The sequence below is a fragment of the Cyprinus carpio genome, chromosome B11, assembly GCF_018340385.1.
Source record: "Cyprinus carpio isolate SPL01 chromosome B11, ASM1834038v1, whole genome shotgun sequence".
NCBI lineage: Eukaryota > Metazoa > Chordata > Actinopteri > Cypriniformes > Cyprinidae > Cyprinus > Cyprinus carpio.
The window spans coordinates 17,938,948-17,963,382 of NC_056607.1; the positions used below are offsets into that span (position 1 = coordinate 17,938,948).

At 35.5% G+C, this 24,435-nt stretch overlaps 1 protein-coding gene across 3 annotated transcripts in view; it reads right to left on the reverse strand.

The window, feature by feature from the left end:
- Positions 1-22,740, reverse strand: part of prickle2b (prickle homolog 2b) — a 76,107-nt gene extending 53,367 nt beyond the window's left edge. The window contains exons 1-2 of one of the 3 annotated variants that reach the window (XM_042734333.1): positions 22,539-22,740; positions 21,329-21,414 (exon numbers count right to left, since the gene is read on the reverse strand). In XM_042734333.1, the coding sequence (XP_042590267.1) occupies positions 21,329-21,414; positions 22,539-22,595 (143 nt within the window). In that variant the 5' untranslated portion in view covers positions 22,596-22,740. The remainder of the gene's footprint in view (positions 1-21,328; positions 21,415-22,538) is intronic. The other 2 variants (XM_042734334.1, XM_042734336.1) reach the window with 2 other exon arrangements.
- Between the last annotated feature and the right edge of the window lie 1,695 nt (positions 22,741-24,435).

Here is a 24,435-nt window from a genome sequence, read left to right on the forward strand (position 1 = left end):
TATACCAAAAAAATTTAAACATCTTTAATATCGGCCGATAACCAATAACTTTTAAACCAAACCTACTAGGCAGATATTAATCAAATATTGTGATGTGATGGATATTTTGAAGCTTAGTTTGTTTGAACATGTGGATTAATGTGTATCCCATTCTTTACTCTCCTCTACCCCTTCTCTCCTCCTCTCCAACCCATTCTATCTGTGATGAATATCTGTACAGCTGAACGTGTAAATAGACAATGTGAGTTAGAGTGACAATGTGATAATACTTCATTTCCTCAATTCCCTCTCTACAGCCCCCTTATCTTTACATTAACCCTTTAAAGAAGAGCCACTGATTCCCCAGTGGCTGAAAGTGACAGCTTAAAATAAGAAAGAAAATTCTCATTACAAACAATCAGCGACAGTCAATTTTCAGGCCACTTGAAAGTCAAACCTTAAAAATTATTTCCAGATTTCATCTTATTTTCAGCATTCATAGCACTCAGATATTAGAAAATTGTTTTACAAAGCTGGGAGATAAAGACCATGCTCTAGTTCAAAGATTCAGATTTATTGTAACTTTAAACCTAAATGCTTAATCAAACCAGATGCAATATAGTCGTAATAAGGCCAGTCAAGTAAAAGATAGAAGATACAGAGAGATTACGGGACTTTCCCATTTGTTCTCTCGCAAAGAGACAAGATAATTTGAAAGCAGAGAAAATAAACACTTAGCATGAATTTGTCCTGAATCACTCAAAGTGTTCAAATGTGTGAAACAGACGTGCATGCAGAGACTGCGGGAGACATTTCAGTCAGTATAATCATTATCAGCTGAGTGTGTGAGCTTGCTCATTTCCAAGCAGCACAAGAAGGTTTGGAGGCGTGAGCTGTCAGACTGATATTTATGAATACACAGCTAAATTGAACTTTGCAGAGGTCAGAGAGCCATATCAAAGTTAACTCAATGGGGATCTGTGATTATAAATGCAGTGAGGGTTAATGTTAACTGATGTTTGTGTCTAACATGAATCACACTAGCAACAAGATTTTCCTCTTTTTCTTCTCCTCACTTGTCCACAAACTCTTTGTGTATCTGATGTCACTATCCATCCATCTAAAACGCTTCTGGCTGGTTTGCTTCACACAAATATTCACTGCACTGGATTGGAGCTCATTAAAGTAAGGTAAAACTCGATTTGGTTTTGCACTACAAAGGCTCAAATCATGTGGATGCAAATAAATGCAAGAGCGAGATAAAAAGAGAGAAGTAACTTCAAAGTAAGTCTGCATGTATGTATGTATGTGTGTGTGTTTGTGTCTGGATAATCATTCCCTCTGGTGCCTAAGCAACAGGTTATCCCAAAATCCTTTCCCAGAGCTCTTGGCCTCATTGCCAGCAATTACACTGCTAATTTACACCACTTGGAACAAGGACTGGAACACACACACATGCAAAGAAGGGGAGACAACTGAAATATATTTTACATTTTCCTTCATAACTCACAAGCAGTTACAAATTTTACAGCCTTTCTTTGGTGCAAGAAACTTATGCGTGTCAATACGTACAGGCATAATAATAAAAGCATTCAAATGTTTAATTTGACCATAATATTGAATTTAATACACAAAGTCTTATTGTTACAGTCATCCCTGTTGGCATGATATTAACCCACAGTATGCCAAAAAGAAGCACACCTTAAAGTATGATTGATAATAATAATAATAATAATAATAATAATAATAATAATAATACATTAATAATGGATTACCAAAAATGCAAAATAATTTCTCGTTAATAATACTTAATATAATACAGAAAAATTCAGCTATTAGGAATAATAGTGGATTTACAGTAAAAGTGGTGTCAACAATAACATCATAAAATAATAAACTGTGTAAAATTATAAAAAGATTAAAAAATTAAAAGTATTATTATTATTACTACCACAATTTAAAATGTGTTAAACTGTCTTTAGTAAAATATAATGACCTGTTATGTGAAAAACATACTAGATGCTACAATTGTAATGTTTATTCAATTTTTTTAATCTATAAAATGTATTTAATTATTATTTCTACATCCAGCTTTATAATTACTCCCAATCTCAATGTCATGATACAATTCTATATAGTATACCTACCACCCAGTATTACAATAAATATAATAAAATAACAAAAAGATTAAAAAACATTGAAAAACTATAAATCTACAAACACAAGAAAACTATTAAATAAAATTAAAATAAATAACTTTACTGAACTATAAGGGCAAGATTTACTAACATCTTGCGCCAGCATTAAAATATTAAACATTAAAATAGTACTGTCAGGATTTACTAAAGACTTGCAGTGACGAATTAGCACTGAAAAGGCATGGACAGTGGACAGTTATTTTTGTGCCTGACCTTATTGAATATGCATTTGTAGGAGTTTCCCTTTCAGATGCAAAATTTATGGGAGGACAGTATTAAAATGAATCACTCAACGCAGTTTACTAATGTTTGCACTCATCAAATTACTTGCGCCATTATTCAACAGCCAAAAAAGCATGTCTTAGAGCAGGTGATCATTTGCGCTGCTCTTTGTAGATTGCGCTGGTCATTATGGAAATGATCTGGCTTCATCTGTGTTCTTTAATGTGCACATTGTCAGTAAATCACCTGCAGAAATTTCCCCTCCCATTGCCGCTATTTTGGAATTGCGCTCTCGTGCTAATTTTCACTGTTTAGTAAATCAGGCCCTAAGTGTTATCTTTCTTGTTTGTTTGCAAAGTAATTAAAAGTGCCCTCAGGCTCACTCAAAGAATGCAATATCAGTCATAAAATAGTTATTACACACGATCACAAACCTTGCAAACTTCGTTGAATCCAGCTGTGAGATCTTGTGAAGTGTGCATTTTTATGCAGCATGATCGCGTGTTCTCTGTGTGACGGTAAGTCCTTGTGAATTGAATGCTTTAAACTTTAAACTTGTGATTTTGTTTTTTGGTTTGCTTTATGCATTTGCCCACTGTCATATTCATGTCATTTTCTCTGTGTGCTGTATGTTGTAGAGTGTTACCCTGGCTTTATTTGAAAAATATGATTCCCAATGCACACAAACTTTCCAGAATACTGAGTGCCCTGTTGGTTACTGTCGGTCGACCACTAGTGTTTTATTTTTTTTTTTTGTATTTATTTTTTTTTTATTTATTTTTTTTTGTCTAAAGTATAAGTATGTTTATTTTACACCTTTAATTTTTAATCCATGATTTCAAATTTCTTAAATATTAATTAAAATAAAAATTACAATTTTATCAGTTTAATATCAGTTATCGGCCACCCTGCTTTCCAAGATATCGGCATCGGCTGTCAAAAAAAAAAAAAAAAAAAACAATATTGGTCAGCCACTACCAAAAACACATATTTTTCTTATCCTTATACTTTGCAGTAACAAATGAATGCTTTAAGCAGTGTAATATACAGGCTACCAACCTTTAACGATTAAAAAATAGTTCATGCAGATGCAGGCCATATATAATTATATATATATATATATATATATATATATATATATATAAAATTCCTTATAGTCTGAGGTATCAAACTACAGTTAAAGTGGAGAAATGTGCAGACCACCAACTTTTAAAAATGATTCAGCATGACAAACAAACCGCTTGTGCTCTCGAATGGGTGGGCAAGTTTGCTCAACTTCAAAGAGATCCTCAGGAGAGCAATAGAAGTTGTAAGGTGGTCTAATAAGATGTGACTTTTAATAAAGCAAAAACAAGCTGCTTGGCATGAAGCTCAGAGCCCGAGACTAATACCATCTGCTTACAACCCAGAGACCAACATTTACATCACTCCCCTGGATAACAGGCTTAAACAGACCATCTTAAATGTAGAACAAGTCTACAGAGGCAGCGAACAGGACAGGGAACCAATGAGAGGCAATTGGTAGCAGGAGGGGGGAACACCCAAACCCATAATCATTTATCTAAGAAGCATTACATCAATAGCATGTATGCATGTCATTCCCAGCAAAAACTGTTGGTGATTCTGCACAATAATGCTTCAACAAAGGTGAAGAATAAATGTACCTCTCACAGGAGCACATTGTCTGGCATGTACTACCGTAACATATGGGAGATGTGTCAAGTCCAACACAAATCACAAAGTGTTTCAGTATCCACTGCCAAGCACTCTGTTACTTCTCGTTTCAGGGATTCGAGCTATGCTCATAATTAAGAAAGGAGTCTTTCCAGGCCTGGTGGGATGGCACTCAATTACCTAATTTGATTTGAAACATTAGCTGGACTGGTTTTCAAATTCATTATTATTTCTATGCAAATTTGAACACTGGGCATTGGGGAAGACAGCCAAGAAAAAGTCAGCTTGGCTTCCAGTCTCCTGCATCGTGTTCAAGACAGAGCTTGACTGAAGTCTTTTATATTGTGTTTGGTATGGAGGAGAAAATGGGTGATGGGTTCTAAAGAGAAATGGACAAACGGAAACGGGATTGAGAAAATAAAAAGAGTGGAACTGAATAAAAGCTACATTTGTTATGAAAGAAACTGTTAAAAAAAAAAGACATTTACAGCGATGTTAAAATTCCTTAAATCCCAGATTTTACTTCATGAAGAACATGATATTTAATTGACATTAAATTAATGTGTTAAATAACTATAAAAGTTACATATAAACCTTGACACATAAAACTTATACTACTGTTCAAACGTTTGGGGTCAGTAAGATGTTTTTGAAATTATGCATTAAACAGATCAAAAGTACAGTAAAGGGATTTCTATTTCAAATCCATGCTGGTCTTTTGAACTTTCTATTCATCAAAGAATCCTGAAAAAAAAGTATTGTGGTTTACTTTATAAAAAATAATATGAAGCAGTTTCTTGAGCAGCAAACAAGCATATTAGAATGATTTCTGAAGGATAATGTGACAATGAAGAGTGGAGCAATGATGCTGAAAATTCTGCTTTGCATCACAGGAATACATTACATTTTAAAATATATTCAAATGGAAAAGCATTACTTTAGTTGTGGTAATATTTAACAATATTTCTGTTTTTCAAATAAATGCAGCCTTGGTGAGTATAGAGACTTCTTTCAAAACATTAAAAAAAAATCTTACTGACCCAAAACATTCAATGGCAGTGTACATTTTATTATGCAATTCATATTTTACTTTATCTTATAAATCATACAGAAATTTTACCTTCTCTCCTGCAGCTATAAGAACTGTTCATGTCAGACATGACTCAAACATGTGCTTGAAGAGAGAGCAGAGGGATCTGATTGAATAAGCAAATCAAGTCATCAGAGGGAAACTGATTGCAATGGTTGCAATGAATAGGTACAGCAATCAGCAGTGCTTATGGCAGGTCTGTCAGGAGGCTGTCAGCATAATTCAGGTTCGGCTCGACCTTTGCTGTTGGTTTGGATCCACTGTCATGGTAACATGAGCAAGCAGGTAAAATTTCATGTTTTTTTTTCTCCTAAAATAAACCAGTTGCATAAATAGCCTCTGATGAGTCTTCAGATAAACTAATTCTAATGTAGCTAGCAAAGCAAACTAAAATAAATGAATAAAACATCTGGAAACGTTAATTATTGAAAAAGGATGGAAATGTATTGATCACAGGACATAAATACAGAATGGAATTAATTGCTAGACACATGGACATTAACTGTTGAAGTGTTCCAAAGTCTCTAACCTTCTTAACCTGAAACATGAACACTTAGCTAGGATCTGCTAATGACACAATGCTCTGCACATGCCAAATGAAACAGTGCTGCTAATATGAGGGTGTTGCTACTAGTCTCCTTACCGCACAGGAGTAGGTCAAACAACAGATGGTCGTTAAGGATTAAACTGAACTATGGAAATGTTAAGTCAAGTAGTCAAGCAAAGCCCTAGCGAGAGCTCATATCACACTCAGTAGCTCACAAACGTGCCATGGTGAAGACTTTCCATTGACTTCTATCACTTTATACAGAGTTAATGATTTTTTCTATTGCATAACCTTAAAAGGAACTATCAACTTTAACCCGCTGCCCAATCCAACTTTTGTTGATTTTGGTCCATGTCTGTTAGCTTTAAGTTCATCTGCACTATACAGTTCAAAAGTTTGAAGATTTTTCTTTTTTAGAAAGAAGTCTCTTATTCTCATCAATGCTTCATTTACTGGGTGAAAATGTAGTAAAAACTGAAATATTGTTATTAAATATTACTACAATTTTTATTAAATTACTACAATATTATACAATGTTACTACAATTATTACTGAATAAATATTGAACTATTATTAGTAAATTATTTATTGAATATGTTAAAATACTATTTATTCCTTTGATGCAAATTCATCTTCAGCAGCCATTAATCCAGTCTTAAGTGTCACATGATCCTTCAGAAATCAGGATGATTTACTGCTCAAGAAACATTTATTTTTAATATCAGTGTTGGAAAAAGTTGTACTGCTTAATGTTTTTTGGGGAAACCATGATATATTTTTTTCAGGATTCTTTGATGAATAGAAAGTTACAAATAAACAAATAAACACAGAAATCTTAAATGTCTTTATTGTAATTTTTTTTTCTTTATAATATGATAATATGCTTTCATAATAGATTATGAAAAAATCTATTAACTTTGACCCCAAACTTTGGAATGGTAATGAATGTTCCTCTGACCCATAAATATACTTGCTAAAACACACACTTGCTAATACCAGCCACACAGATTTTACAAATTCATTAAACAGAAGCGTAAATCCACATTATATGCTTAATAATGATTCATTCAGTCTCTCAATGCAGATTACACATGAATCATGGCTACTATTTTAACTAGAAACTCTTTTATAGAGATTTGTGCGACATCAACAATGAGCAGGTCTTTGAAGATGTTTGAGGATGGCAGCGTTTCAGTTTCCAAAAATAGCTGAACATTTTGCTGGCAGAGACCGAGTATGATCCAAAAGATTTCAGACTCTAGACCTATCAAAGCCTGACGTTGAAGCCTCCTTAAGGTTGAAAAAACACTGACGCATACACCCAGCTTTGATCAGTGAAGAACAGAAGACGCAGAAGATCTCACTCTGACAATTGGAGGTTATTTCACAAGATAATCATAGCGGTTTTTCACATTTGCAAACATCCACTCGAGACAAACTAAGAATTCTAAGTATCATTACAAATGTGTCATTCACTTTTCATGAAAATAGCATCATTAGAACATCATCAGAACTGCAGCAGCGTCTCTTGTTGATACTTCATGACTATATAAGCGTCTTCCTGGCGCATGCTACAGAGAATTATGCATGATTTTTGATGACCCAGTGGACAGAAGACAAAGCCGGAGGTCTCAGCTCTCACTTCACTAGTAACAGGCACTGGAAAATACATTATAACAGCCTATTTCCTCTTTAAAAAATGGAGCAATATTAATTTATTTCATAAAATCTCCCCAAAGATAGTTTTACCATATGGAATGTCCCTTACTGGATCACAAGTGCTCTATAAAGACTAACCCCAGCGGATCCAGGCCTCTCCGAATGTGTGTGTGTGTCCTCATGGCAGGTCTATTGTATTTGCGCAGCAAGGCCTGTCAGCTCTACAGTCAACTGTTTGCTCTCATTAATCAAATCAGACATTCCACTAATATATGCACTAGATCCCAGCGGCTAACACAGCCACTGCATTACAATGACCTGGACTTACAGGAGAATCCACAAAAACTCAGAGTGAAAATTCCCCCTTTGATTCATGAGTAATTTAACTCTTGATTTTATGCATAAACAGAATCTACTATGAACTGATGAAACCGAACGTACTATGGTAATGTATGACTGCAGAAAGGTCTTTGATTTAACTTTAAGTCAGCAATTTGCCTCATTAGGTACGATCTCTTACCACTTCAAGTGAGCAGCTAAAAATAACTTTAAAAAGCACTCCTTAGGCACTTTCTTTGGAAGAAAATGTTTATAATTGAGAAAAAAAAACTAGGTGAAATATCATCAATGTTTTCTCTATACATTTTATTTATTGGTTCTAATGCGTCTAATTATTTGTCTCCATTTTAAAGATTATGAGGATTTTTAAGTATTATGAGGCCAGTATATGAGCTATACTCCAAGGATTCATCTTGAATTATACTGATCCACAACACACGTCTTTTTTGTAAAGATGATACCGTACGCTATTGTAGTGTTAACTTTCAGTGCATGCAAACAACATCAAATATTCTACTTGCTGTGTATATTCATTATTCATAGTAAAGGTGCACAGCTTGCAAGTGTGCTAGCATTTACAATTCAAACAAGGTATTGGGAGGGACTGTTGTCAAGGTGAAGTTGCAGTCTATGGCAACCTAACAGCAAGAGGCAGACAGAGAGAAATAAAAAGTGAAAGAGAGAGTGATAAAGAAAATAGATAAAAGAACATATAAGCAAAGGCAAAAGAAAAAAAGACAAAAGCATAATTTGGTGTCATACATAATTAAAAACATATGAAACAGTGTGTCCTCCAAGTCACATCTAATTCCCACAACCAAATGTTTTGTCCACTAGATTTAATTTGATATAATATAGAAATAATTTTTTATATACATTACCATTCAAATGTTTGGGGTAGGTAAGAGTTTTTTTTATTTTTTGTTTAAGAACAAATTAATGCTTTGCTCAATTCAATACATTCTCAAAAATGATACATACATATATACATACACACAGACACACACACTATATGTGTGTGTCTGTGTGTGTGTAATTTTATATGCTTATAGACCATAGCCTCACAGGCCATTCACTCATACTGAACCAAATTGTTCCCAGACATCCCAGCCAGCAGACTGTGTAACATATGACTAGATAATCGGCATGACAGAAGTTCTGCTTTACACGCGTTTGGCACCGATGTCGCACTTTCACACTTCTAGTCAACGCACAGGAGTCCCCCAGTGCACATGCAGACTACACCCAAATCCACCAGCATGGTTTCACCCGTACACACAAGTACAAACACATGGTGCACATGGTAAGCGTTCGCCTCAGGGCAGAAAAGCATGATCACCTGGCATCTGCTGTGTCTACCAATCCACACACACATACAATAACCAGCACCGGAGAAGAGAGAGCAAATGCCATCTGATGGAGAAACAAGAGCTCATTCTTATCCCATGCCTGTCTCACTCCTCATGGAACCATAATTCAGCTTGCTGTGTAAGAGACTAGAATAAAGACAAAAGCACACAGTGGAAATAGAGGATTAAGTGGCATAGATCTCCTACAAGAGCCAAGAAAATAAAAGTACCTCTCCAAAACAGGAGAGAGGCAGTTGAGAGGTTCACTCAACATATTTGAGCATGAGCAGGCTCTCCTTTAGCAAAATAGGTTGATCATCGTAAGAAGATGATGGACTTGCTGGAATGCAAAAACAACACACACACACACACACACACACACACACACACACGTTTAATAAAGTGGGTTGTCTGCAACTGAGAACAAACCATACTGCTTTGTAAAAGCTTGGGATGCAAATTATCAGTACCCTATTGGTTACTGACTAATTACTGGACAATATTTTGATATCAGTGCATTACATAATGAGTGAAACTGGGTCTCTTGGCGAAGCATGAGTCCATATTCAGAAAAATACTATTTAAAATAGTACTAAAAAGTTGTTCACCCTAAAATAAAAATTGTCATTAATTACTAAACCTCATGTTGTTCCAAACCTGTAAGACCTTCATTCATCTTCAGAACACAAATTAATATATTTTTGTGGTACTCTCATGAACGTGCGTCAAAGACTGACATGGAAGAGAAAAAATTGTTGAATAAAGTCATTATTTTTGTTCTTTTTGCGCACAAAAAGTATTCTTGTAGCTTCATAATATTATGGTTAAACCACTGATGTTACATGGACTATTTTAATGATGTCCTTACTACCTTTCTGGGCCTTGAACGTGGTAGTTGTGTTGCTGTCTATGCATGGGCAGAAAGCTCTCGGATTTCATCAAAAATATCTTGATTTGTGTTTTGAAGATGAACAAAGGTCTTATGGGTCTAGAACGACATGAGGGTATGACAATTTTCCTTTTTGGTAAACTATCCTTTGAAAATTTTATTTAAAAAATATATATATATATATATATTTTTTTTTTTTTTCTTTTTTTTCAGTTTCAGGATTGTGTAGTTACTGCATTTTACATTTGTAGTCCAGCATAGACTTTGATTATTGTTATATCAAAGATAATGTTAATGACTAAAAAGTCAACTAAACCCTTAAATCCACAAGAAACATTTTAGTTTTATTTATGAATCACAAATAAGGACGGCCCCAAATATCCCAAAAGGGAAGTTTGTTATGCTTAGCTAACTTCAAGGGACAAATTTGTCCCCAAAGTATAGCTAAGTATAGATATAATTAGCTGTCTAATGAATAATAGCTGATAATTAGCTGCCTAATGAAGACCTATACTTGCTTCATTTTTAAATAAAGCAAATACTAACCCTAATGAAAAAAATCTGAACCCTAAAACAGTTCTGAGTTCAAACTGCATTTAATACTTAGAAGTTCTAGAGGTTTTCCCCAAATAAATAGTTTTGCATTTAAAAATATATAAATAAATACTTTAATTATTTCTGCTCAAAAATGTTAAGCTTTTAAAAGTGTATTTAAATGTTTTCTCAAAAGCAACAGTTTGTTGACCTTGTTGTGTTTTGATTTTGTATACCCATTTGTATGTATCCCCAAAGGAAGTCTTTTTCAGATTTAGCTAACTTCTGGGGACAATTATGTCCCCAAAGTATAAGTAACCCACACAAAACACACTTATCCAATAAACATAGTCAGGGCTGGACTTTTTAAACATATTATTAGAGAAACAAACAGCTCTCTCCCCTGATTAGACACAGATGCACTGATGGAATAATCGTTGGTTTAATCGTTCCATAAAAAGAATGAAGTGATAAAAAATGACACAGGCTAGCCAGGATGATGTCATCGCATCCCTCTCTTTTTCCCATTTCAGTCTGTTTTTCTTTTCTTTTTCTTGACTTTCGAAACTGGATTAGTCTTTCTTCCTAAACAGCTGAGGGTAGCCGTGAATCATAAGGGGTTTGCTTCATCTGAGTATAGGAGACAGGAATGCTTTTATAATGCTGGGCTCTGCGTCACATTTGTAAGGCTGTTTCGCAGAAACACTTCAAAGAGTTTAAGGAAAAGTTCATCCAAAAATGAAAGGTCTGTCATCATTTACTCACCCTCATGACCCTCCAAAACTGTACATTGTTATTGTTCCATAGAACACAATAGCAGAATTTTAAAACTATCTGAAATGTAATTTTATTGTAGTCAAAAATTGTATGTAATTTCATTTTACATTCTAAATTACAAAAAAAAGTATGTAATTTAGAATGTAAAATGCTAATTTTGAGGCATAATACTGCATGATGCATAACTCTGTCTTTATATGCGAGTATGCTTTTCAAAGCAAAGGAACTGTTCATGTTTCAAATGACTGGAAAAACATGTGGATCTCAAATCTTCTGTATCAAATGCAGTTTTTGCAGCTGGATAGATAAAGCATGCAGTTACACCCATTGCTGATCTGAAGCTCACAGTTGGCTTTCCCTTGTATAATTAACCCTTTCCTTGCTCAAGCAGTCTCGCTTGGCTTCGCATTCTCAACAGTGACAAAATCAATGTAATTTTCAGCCTGTCTTGCCTAATTTACCTGTGATGTCATCGACAGGAAAGTGTCAAATATCACATGACCAGTCGAAACAAATCTGAATGCTTTCAAGTTCAAAATCAGTGACTTTTGCACTTCATTGGAGCTACAAGGATATCATATCAAGAGATGAATAGCTTTCAGCCTTTGAAAAATGCACGACCTTGTGCACGTTTCTTATTTCTGAGGCATGTGCTCGCAAAACTGCCAAATTTAAGACTCACCTTGGGTCACTAAGTGAAGGCTATCTGCATTCTCTTGAGCCTGGGATTCTTTTGAAATGATCCTCACACAAGTTTGTTTACATTACCAATAATCTATCATAAAATTAATGGAAAGAAGCCATGTCTGGTTTTGATTTTACACTCCCTGTGGCTGTTGTATGTTTGGGTGGGGATGTCAGAGCTCAACAGCTAGAGACTCTAAGCACAAATAAGGGAAGGCAGATTGTTCCGCTTAACTTTTTATTGGCCCATTGTCCTAATGTAGAAATAATTATTCTGGACTTCAAACAAACAGGACTGTCATGGATGTTAAGAACGGTATGAGACTTTGGCTGAGATTTTCCACAATTTATCTACAAAACAGCTGTCAAAAACATGGAGGAATGAAACTGAAGGAGACCGGATCCTTGTTCACATCTCGGGGGTGTCGTGCTTGATTTCTGACCACTCTCACCCTCATTCGTCTGCCTTCTAGTGTGGTTGTCACAGCACCAAAGGAGTGTGAATAGTACCATCACCCTGGAAACCGGCGCCTAGAAACACTTCTCTTTATATGACTCACTGCGAAAAAGACAGCATTTTGAACGAGAGTCACTTCTTAGAGTTACATTTCAGTTTCTTCCATTTGTGAAAATGTTCCTTATATTTAGCTACCATTGGCTAAATATGCTAATTTCACAAAAGTTTGGGTGTAGTCAGACCAATTAATGAAAATGCCTTTACAGATGTAAATCTTTGAGGTAAGTAATATGTACTTACAGTGTTTCATGCATTAGAACACTGGCTTATCAATATACAGGATTATCACTGTTCAGTTCAGATAAAAGGCAAAAAAGTGCACTTGAGTGTGTGTACGTGCGAATTAGACTCACATGAGAGTGCCAGCTCTGTGATCAGAGGAAATTGGAACTGCTTCAGCTCTTCTATTAAGAGCAATTTCCTGTGCTTTCCTTTTAGATGGAATGATAGGCAGCGGCAGAAAGGCCATGACTGCTTTCCTGTCATGCTGAGCAATGCATGTACATATGCATACACATGCTAAAATGCATGCATACAGGGACATACGTCACTAATATACACTGAGATTCTGAAATAATTCTGTACAGTAAGGCAGAGGATGGGATGTAATTTACATATTAATGCGCTCTTCACTTTTGTAGGCTGAGATTTATTCTGTCACAGAGAGACTCGTTTCTATTCAGATATACCTGAGCATTCACCCTTCATTTCCTTAGAACTCACATTTATGTTCACGCGGACCAACTAATGCAGTAACTGCAGATGTGTATAACTAGGTAAACTGTCAGCTCATCTGCATTAAAACAAAACTGATCTGAAACAAAAGCTGAATTTGGCCCCAACACTACAGTAGTTTGTCAAGTTTAAATGTGTTCTTCTAATGGAGAATAGCAGCCGATGTACTGTACAACTACTATGCAAATGCAATGGTGCCCTCTGTTGACAAAATAAAGTTACAGCAACCAAATATTTCAAGGACAACAACCATCTGGTCATATATTCTTACATTTTATCACAACTTTTTTTTTTTATCTTTTCATAACTCACAGACTACTAATAAACTACATGGCATCTTTCAACATCTTTTTTTATATTATGCAATGTAAAGTATATAAAACAATCTTTGATTTTAATATATACATTAAAGTTATATACTGTAATTTGTTAAATCATCCTTACTATATAGCTGTTAAAAGTCAAGCACAGTTTACAACTAGACATTTTAATACAATTAATTTTAATTAAATTATTTTTGCCTGTTCAAAACAAAGGAAACTAACCTTTCAATTCAGTCATAAAGTTTTTACTTCACAAATATTGCTGCAATTGGCCCTGACCTCACAGCCATTATAAAATCACATTTTCCCGCAGGATTCCAGCAGCAGTGTTAATCACATGCATCCATTTAAAGCTCATTTACAACAGAGCAGTTTGCACACAGATGCAGTTTTTAATGAATGGCAGCCATTTGAGAGGTTAGGAAAGAAAAGTGGATGGGAAAAAAAACATGATGGTATCAAGAAGAGAAGAGACTGAACAAGTTTTAATTTGCAGCCAAAGAACAACCCACACTGCTGTAGAGGTGGTGTAAAAGTTCTCCATGTAAGTGAGAGACAGATGACAAAGCGAGAGAGAGGGAGGGAAGAGGAAAAACTGAATCAAAGGACAGTTTGAAGTGCTGCAGGGAGCTGTTCAGATACTGTACCTGTGGTTCCCAAGCTGTTTGTGTGTTTGTGGGTGCATGCGTGTCTGTGCCCATGTATATCAACAACATACTACAGTGGACATACTGTAGCCCTGCTGCATGCACACTTCACAATTGCGGTCCATTGCTGTTGAGCTGGAGTCACAAGTATAATGTCTACCCAATCCTGAGCGCATTCAAAGAGCCTTTCATTCCTATAGCTCTCTGATAGGGTTACGGATCAGCAGTGTCGCAGAGCCATGGCGCCTGCAGCCATTTATTCTCTCCATCTTGAGATGGATCACTATACAGAAAACAGCTTACAATGAAGGATTAGTATGGAGCCAAAAACTGATGGTACATCACAGTACTAATGTCTCAAGAAATCTTAATAGCCCTACACGGGCGCCATGCACTTATATATTGCCCTATGCAAGATAAAACATCCAAGCTAAAAATATTTAACATATTTTTTTGTGTAGCGTGCAAGCTGCACCAAGGTTAAATCCAAGTTTGTTAAATTCTTTCGTCAAAGGATGCATTAAACTGATCAAATGTGACCAAAGCATTCATAATATTATTACAATTCATAATAATAAGAGCCATTAATAATCATGTGACACTGAAGAATGAAGTTATGGCAGCTGAAAATTCAGCTTTGTCGGTACTGGAGTAATTTACATTTCAAAACAATGCAATCAAAAAAAAATTTTAAATGTAAATGTAAACATAATAGACCTATTTCAAAACCATTTTTTAAAAAAAGTCTTAATTATTTCAGACTTTTGACTGGTAGTGCATACGTACATATAATACATTTGAAATATGAAATAGAGCAGCTTTGATACATTATGAAACTAGGCATGATCTCCAAAAATGACAACTTAACCAAAAACACACATTTATTTTTATATTTTGGAAAGATGCTTTAAAATGCTTTAAAAAACCATCCAGTTTGAATAGACATTACCCTTCTGGTATTAAAAACTTTTCAAGGCAGCTGGTATTATGTTTGCATGGCGTAATTTCATGGCATTCAATGTTCAAACCCCTATCCAGTTGTGATCCAATGATATATAAAAATAGCACTGTTTATTGTTTAATATATGGGTATTGAGGGGATATAAAGTTTAAGAAGCTTTCAGAAGAGGGCCTTTAGTGCCAGCTGCAGGAGAAGGAAGACAAAAGGCCAAATATGGACTAAATGCATTTTTAATGTAGCATTTGATCCACATACATTCCATGCATTTATTCTATCACTTAACTGGGTGTGGATTCCAGTGGCACTTTGAGGCTCTTGTGCAAGTAAATTAGAGGTGATGAAGACATGATCTCTGTGTTTAGCAGCTGCAGCTGGTCTGGACAGACCAAGCAGACAACTGACCCTGAGCTCAGGGACAAAGAGAGAATAAGGCGTAAGCTCTCTTCTCATACACAGAAACATAGCCCACTGCCAACTACAATCTCTGATCTCTTCCACCAACTGCACTGCTGCCCTTTGTTTGCACACATCACTAGTCTTTGCAGTAGAATAACTAATTTCATCCATTTCATTTCATGCCACATTAACCATCCCATTTCACATCTCTTTATCACGGCAACCTTCTGTCTACCTATCTGTCCATGTATCTACCCATCTATTTCTGTTCATCCATCTATTTATCCATCCATCCATCCATCCATCAATCATCTCTCCAATCATGCATCTTTCAACTAATTTATCCATCTGTCCATCCATCTGTCTATTCATGTATCCGTCTATTCATCCATCCCTCCATCATCTCTCCAATCATTCGTCTGTCCACCAATCTATCAATCCATCCATCTATCATCACTCAAAGCATCCATCTCTCCATCCATCTGTCTGTCCATTCGTCTGTCCACGTAGAAACACACTTAAAGTAATAATTGAATCAGACAGTCATTCAAGAGACCCTTGTTGAAATCTGATCACCAGTGGTCACAGGAGACACATTTGAGGCATGTTAGAACCAGGTGTAAACAGGACCCTGGTCACAGGCCTCTTGAAATGATGAGGACTGTTGTCAGATCTAGATTGTGGTGTGATGTTGACCAAAGACTGAAATATGCCCTTCACTGATGAGAGCAAACAAGAGATCACTGAGCCACCAGTTCTGAGAGATGACGTCTGAATGATGCATGAATTAGGCTATGGACTGAAAGAGTTAAAAAAGGACAATGAATTAGATTCTCTAATTGCAAAAAAAAAGGAATAAAAATTCAAAAAGCTCAATAATGAGTAATCACTGTCTTCAAGCTCAATGGCATTTGAATGTACTTGAATAACAAGAAACTAGGACTCATTTTGTTGCCAAGGTTCTGCCGAATGACATTTGATTTTGAGTCATTTTGCAATTATTTGTGTTGTGAATGACGTAAAAAAACTGCATCAAAACAAGTCTGAACTTTTAAATCACAGACTGCAATTTACCAGCACTGGTATTACATAAGCAGGCTCAATGAAGGTAATGCTTTGTATAATAGGACAAGATTGTTCAAAAAAAATTGTTTCTTAACAAAGGTCCACATGATGACATAACTACAATAAAGCAGCTGATTTGTCAGAAAAAGAGTGAACTGAAGGCAATGTGACACCAGTAATAGGCCCCATCCTGTCATCACATGCTCTCTTTCTTTCGCACACATTATAATGGGGTAGTGAAAAACAAGCTCACTATGGTAAAGATGGAGTACCCAAAAGCTGGCACACATACACACTCCTCTGTAATCATTAGCTCTACAGCTTCAGAGACAAAGGGATAAAAACATTCTCCAATTACACCCACTCCAGCCCTATTGAGCATCTGCTAGGTGTAAAATATGAAGGTGTGATAAAACCAAACCCTAGAGATGTTCTTTTCTTCCTGTGACACAAATGCATGTTCAAATCAAAAGGAAAACTTTGAAAAGGAAACCTCTTGATATGAAACTCCTCATGGCAGAGAAGCTCTCCATAAAAAAAAAAAACACTATCACTGATGTTGAGAAATGACCTCATAAGTCAATCTTGTCTAGCCAAAGTCTAATTTTAATAGGCAATTGTGCAACAACAAAGCAGCATGTACTGGCCATAGTGAATAGATATATTTGATGCACTAAATGTAAGAAATACTGAATAATGTTAACTTTTTTTACAATGGTGAATTGGTGATCTGGTTATGTTTTACAGTTTAAGGTTTACAGTATAAGTTTATTGAATAATCATAATAAGGTAAATAAGGTTTTAAAAATTTAGGGATTTTTCACAAGTTGTTGTATAATATTTATAATAGAGACAAAATGTTTACAAACAGATAGATTTAAGATAAATGAAGAGTTAATTTGCAAAAACAATTTTCAAAAATCATGTTTTTTCATTGTGCATTCCAATTAATCAAACTGCAATTGGGTTATTTTGATTAGGTTAAAAAATACTAAAAATTACAGCTAACTAACACAATACAAACATGATAACATAATAAAAAAAAATAATAATAAAGGTATCTGTTTTTGCAAATAAACTCTTCAATTAGAGGTATATGTGCAAAGATAGAAACAGATAAGGAGTATATACTACTTTTAAAAAGATTGTGGGCAGTAAGATTTTGTAATCTTTGAAAATAATTATTTTACACTCAATGCATTTATTTTGTCAAAAACACAGTAAAACAGAAACACTGTAGAAAGAAGGAAGGAAGGAAGGAAGGAAAGAAGAACATATTTTGTAATGTAATTTGCTCCTGTGATGGCAAGGAAAATTTTCAATAGCCATTACTCAAGTCTTCAAAGTCACATGGTCCTTCAGAAATCATTCTAATGAACTGATTTGGAGCTCAAGTAACATTTTTTTTTCCCAAAACCATGGAAAATAGTTAAGCTTCTAGTTAGAGATTAACCTGAATGCATCTTGGTTTCTGATACCCGTTGTTACTTTCACCAGCACCGAGCTGTGATTTGTGTATCTAGTGGGCCTCAGTCTGCATGTATGTGACCCACCCCACCGTTTCCGTGACCACAATAGCAAATAAATGACCCTATCATTACACCCAATCAAAGACAACCACATGCACACACAGTCGTCTCAACCCCCCAGTAAAAGCACTTTCTGAATCTGAATGGTCAACCTGTGAATCATCTGCATGGCTATAGTGTAGCCCATTAATTTACACAGGCCCCAAAATATCAATCTTTAGTCAAAATAACCTCAAATAGTCACATAAACAATAAAAAACCCCAGCTCATTTACATGATGAGTGGACTAAGCGTTAGCAGGCAACATAAACTCCTCTGGTTATCACTTCAAAGCACATTGGGAGTGGATATAGTGATTTTATACCATTAGAGGTGAATGTTGTTATGCCTTCTTGCCCTCTTTGTATATGTCTGAGGACCAAGGTTTCCCTCTCTTTTTCTCCTCCTCCTGACCTGCTGAAAAGGAGACTCCACTTTAAAGGCCCATTCAATGTGCCAGACTGCCCTGACGGATTGGTTTGGCTGGGCCGCTTGTTAACACATTGAAAGACACTGTTATGCAGATTGGAGGAGGTTACTTGGAGGACAGAGTCCAGCAGCTCTCCCTGCAGCTACAATTGATTTTATTTTTTTACACTTCAGAAATAATTTTTAATCAGTATTTTGTCCTGGTTTCCATATTTAAATATGCTTAAAATAAGATAATTTTACCAAATGCTAACACTACAATGTGTCAGAACACCAAAAACAATGGACCATCTACCCAGTAAATTGTCTTTTATACAGCAAAAAGTGAGCATTAGCATCCAAACACCATTAAGTGTGTGTCACAGAAGTCATTGTGGAAGACTAACCAGTAATCAGTTTTGCTGGCTCTCTAACAAAAACAGTTACACACATTGGCAATACCAGAGGACTGTCGAATTTTAATCATAATTAAAATTCATGATGAACAGACTTTTAAGTGCTTTGTATTTCAGACACTTCTTTTTAATGCACACATGGAGAAAATAAAAAGATTAACTGTGGACTGACCATCCTTATATTTTAACATTTGCAAAAAATAAAACATACAGAAACAAACCAAAATAAATACAGAATAAAATAAATAAGTGGTATAATATAAGGCTATTCTGTAAACTGAGTTGGTGTAAGAACAAGAACCACTGACAGCTAAAATAGGTCTGTGATCATCATGAATGAACAAACAACCTACAGCTACATGCCAACCTGAATAAATGGGTCATATAAGCTGGCTGATCAGATAGCAAATACTCAAAGCACTGATGCTAATAGGGGCAGTAATGAGACTCATTACCACAAAGAAATCAATCAAGCCAACGGCTCTCATAAATTATTTAACTCATCATGTTACACACGCATGCTACCATCTTGGTTCGTTCCTTCTACATAGCATGCCCAATACAACCTGATGGACTGCAGCTTGGACACATAAAAACATCATTAAGGTACTTTGAGGAAAAAAAAAATACTAATAAATTATTTTAGCTGTACAAGTTTCACATAAACAGACTTCTGACTATAGGGATAATGTCTGGTCCACAGTGCAGCTTATTCTAGCCCACAACTGTCTGAATTACTAATTAAATCCTTGAATAGACAGTGGTGTTCATACCCCAGGATACCCCTTTTGGTTTTATACAATGGTGGGGAAGCAGGAAAACTAGACTGCTCCAGCAGATATTTCAACCGTCTCATTAATATTTAGAGATTTATGAATATTTAAGTACATTTTAGGCATAGCAGATGTTAAAAGTATTGGAATGTGAGTTGATGCATGGCCTTTTCATTTTCACCAATTCCAAGACCCCTGCTCTAACCCACTGCTTTTAAGCAAAGTCCCTATATGGCACATCAGTTCATTTTGAAAAACATCTTGGTGATGTCACAGGACAGCTATTTTTAGGTAGGCATACAAGTATAGGTTCTACCTGTTAGAACACAAAAGGACCAAAATCTTGACATTCCTACTGCCACCATCCATTTCATATCTTACAATTTATACTATTCATTATCCAACAAATGGTGCATCTATATATTTTCCCCACAGACTCCTAGGAATCCAGTTGGAAAATCCCTGAATGATCTAGCCAATGCACAATGAACTTCAGTGTGCATGACATGAATGCATGCTTAAAATTTTGTAAGCATGAACACCTACTTGCTCTGTCTATGGTCAAATAATGGTCAAATTTTACTTAAACTCTCTCTATTTCTCTTTCTCTCTTTTACACACACAGTTAAATAGCCATCCAAATAGCAATCTGCATTCAAATATGTCCCTTTGCAGTCGTCATAAAAAATCTTCGGGAGCTACTGTTTGTGTAAGAGACCCCATACTGTTCCATAGGTCTCCCACTCACACACAAAGACGGATACAAAGTACTATGTTACAAATGTCCGCTTTAAGTTTGTCTAGAAGACCATTTAGTTTTATTGTAGCACTGCAATTAAGGGCACATTCCAGAGCTAACTGTTGCCCCATAATAGTTTACAGCAATGGAGAGCAGGCAGATGAGGAGTTCTTCTTACCCTCCATCCCAGCAACTCCCCTCTCTGTGGATACTCCTAAAACTCCAATGGCTTTTTTATAAAGCAAACATGAATGTTAGAGATGAAGCCAGAATTTTCATTTTGGGGTGAACTATCCCTTGGTTTTAATATGATTTTGTTATTAGATGTTATTAAATTCTAACCAATCACATTCTCCAATCACAGAGTGGTCCAGCAGAGCAGTTCATCTCACTTCTGAGCCAAAAACGAAATGTTGGCTTTTGGTTTCACCCAAGCAAAAATGAAGCCTGAATGTCCTGGAAAGCATGAATAGCTAGCTTAGTGTACGCTGTTATCTTTGCACATACAGGTCCTGCAAATTGTCAGCTGGCTCAGACACGCACTGTCAGCTCAATTCAGATTCTATTGAATCCTCCTATAGTGACTCTATCTAAAGGCAAAGAACCTCTAAATTTCCACTGAACATTCCAAGAGCTTGGAAATGCTGATGCCATTCAATACTGACCATATACTGCTCCAAAACGCCAACCCTAGCTTTGAAATGCATGGTGAGGATTCTCCTGCACTAAAGGCTGACTATCAGGATGAAGTCAAATAACAGCTTATTCTCCTCTGAATGCCTGAACATGTAGCAAAACAAGAAAAAGCATGCTTAGATCTAGCAAGACGGGGTTCTCACCTCCACTTATGCAGAATGAAGCCAGGACACTGTTCTCCACATGTGGTACAAGGTTGTCCTCTTTCTAAGTCATCAAGCACAGTGGGCTTTAGAAGTTGAATAGAGAGCCAAGAGTTATTTTTCATAGAAACTTAAGCTATGCGGTACTTTGTAGAAAAGGCATTACTACATAAATGCATGTGTATGGCATTAAGAACATCCAAATGTAAAATGCATACTCTACTTGCATTAAAGTGTGCACCTAAATAGTGTCAACTCATATTCTCTTTCTGAAGTACTTCACCAAATCATTTTTAGGTTGCACACATTTAATTCCACCGGTGACTAAATTGTACATTTGCATAGTAAGGGTTTAAAAAGAATCTTGATATTGTCTGATAACATTTTACATGGTAGGTGTAAACAGTCACTTGACTAAAGCTGATTATTTTCAGCTCATCCTTCTGAAAGATGGTGACTACGTCAAAGCGCCATTAAAACAAACATGTTAAATGAGTAATAATACAGATAAAACTAGCATATTTGATACATATAATATTTAAAGGGTTTATAGATAGTGTAATTAGCTTACTGATTGCACTAATTTAAATCATACTCTCAGTACATGTAAACATGTCAGTGATTCATTGCTTCAATTTGACTGATCGATTGGAATTATTTGAAAGCACAGAGTTACATTAAAACAGGTATAGTTTTATTTCCAAATAACTGCCTCACATAAAATTTTACATTGTTATTTTATTGTATCCAACTTTCTTAACTTTTTTTTTTTCCTTCTCAGAAAAGGCATGCAGTTTGTTTCATTCAGCTGTCCAAAAAGTAAAATTTGGTAAATCTGCACACCCAATACAATTCACACAGCAACATATATCTGCTCAAATGTTGTCATATCATAACATGATGTCACACTTAAGATAGATGTATTTGTTAATTTAACAATAAAATGCTAAACAAAAAAATCATCCAATTTTTGAGCACCAATCTGATATCAGGCGCTTCAGGCTGAGGTATCAAACCTGTGTGATGTAGTGCTGAGTGTTTGTTGATCATAACTTCACACGTCACAGAGCAGCTCGAGCCGTCCGCACGTTCATCACATCTAGCATTTTCATTTCCGCCCAAATAAATCACAAAAAAGAGCCCCATACTTGAATGTCTTATATGCACCGTGCGCAAAATTAGAAGTCGTTAAAATGTAAACACCCCGTACCAATTTACTCACCGACCGACAGGAGTTTCTCTTCTTAAGGCTTCGAGCAAACATCATGACAGTGTGAGGGATTGAATGTCAAAGCGCAGAGGAACGGGTCACCGAGTCAATATAAGAAAGAGAGCATTGGTGGGACCGTTCATCTCCGCGCGCTCTCTCAGTCCGTGCCATGTGAGCTTGTGAATGAAATTACTGCATTTCCGGACACGCCAGTGGGTTTTTGAACTAACCCAGTAAACGTCAGGTACATTCCTGTATAAATGCGTGAGACCGTTTCTTTAATCGCAGTTATATAAACCCCAGATTCCGACGGTGTAATTGTTTCAAAGGAATTTGAGTTTCTGTGTAAAAAAAAAATCGACAAAAATCAATATTCATGTGAATTGTTTAATTTGATATAAGCGTTTCACTTACAATGGTGAGAGTGTATATTTGTCGATGGTAAATTCCATTATTTTGAATATGTTTGATTACTATAATAAATGCATGATAAATGCATGCTTAACCTTAAAATGTATATTTTATGTTGAAGTTATTTCTAGTATAGAGCTAGCAATATGGTTTTATTCCCAAGGAATGCATGAACTTATAAAAAGCATAAAATTAAAGTCCTTTTAAAAGTCTATTCTTTTTGCTAAGTGCCGAAATGCTTTACATTTTTTGTTCTTGCTATTCAGTAAGATGCACTTAGAGGAAAAGGATATCAACAAAGCTGTATGTCAAGGACCCTACAGAGACATTTCCTTGATCACCTCACTAATAAGTGCAGTCTTGGTTCAGCATTCACTGGGGCTCAAAGAGCAAGCTCAGTACTTCTGTGTAGGAGTATGTGCAGTGAATGCCTACAAAACTGACAGAAAACACTAAAAAGAGCTGTAAATACGTCAGTCCAATTCACTATGAAGTTTTCTACAACTTTTAATGTAAATAATAAAAGTTTGTGAAACAACACAAAGTGTTTTGAGTCCCATCATCTCTGGCCAATCTTATTGCAGTCTGTTTGACTAGACTTCTTATGAGAAGAATTCTGGTATATTTACTAGCACATAGGTTTAATCAAAGACAGTCTTTGTCAAAGATGTGCACCGTTGAGGAGGTTCAGTAGTGCCATGACTCCTGTAGGTGTTAGTGGAAGTTGTGTAGTAAGCCTGTGTGTTGTCCTGGTGACAGTTAACATTACCTGTCTCAACAGATTTCTGGGTGCTTCAGCTGTAAAACATAATCTTCCATGGTCATAAATAAACTAACATGGCCAGACTAAAGAGTTTACAAACCTTAAGACTAAATAACTATAAAAGACTGAGTTGGACATGTCACTGAGCAAAGGAACCTTAATAACTATGTGACTACAAAGATGGGTGAATCTCATAAAACACGGCCCAGTGATAGTTTACCCCCAAATCAATCAAAATTATAATTTATATATACACACATTAAAGAAACCACATCTCACTGGCAAATATTTTTTGTCTATCTGGCTGCATTAGGTTAATCAAAGAGACATCATAACATAACATCACAACATCATATCAAAGGGATTTATTCGTGAGGCATACACATTATATTAATTTTGACATTAAAGACTATTGTAGACTTTATTGACAAGACAAATTCATTGCATTAAATCATTCTTATACATAATTTTACACATAACTCATATCACAACCTGCACCAAGCAGCTCAACTGAAATGTAATATGTTACAGTAACATAAATATTATGTGAAAATGTTGTCTGATGGAAAATTAAAAGAAAAAAAAAACTGTAAATAGGAAAATGTGTGTTCTCTCTATATTCTGTAAAGGAATGAAAAAGAAGAGAATAATAGGCTACTAGTTTATCAAAAGATGGATTGAAACAGTTTAAGACATTTTTACAAATTATATTTTTGTGTATAA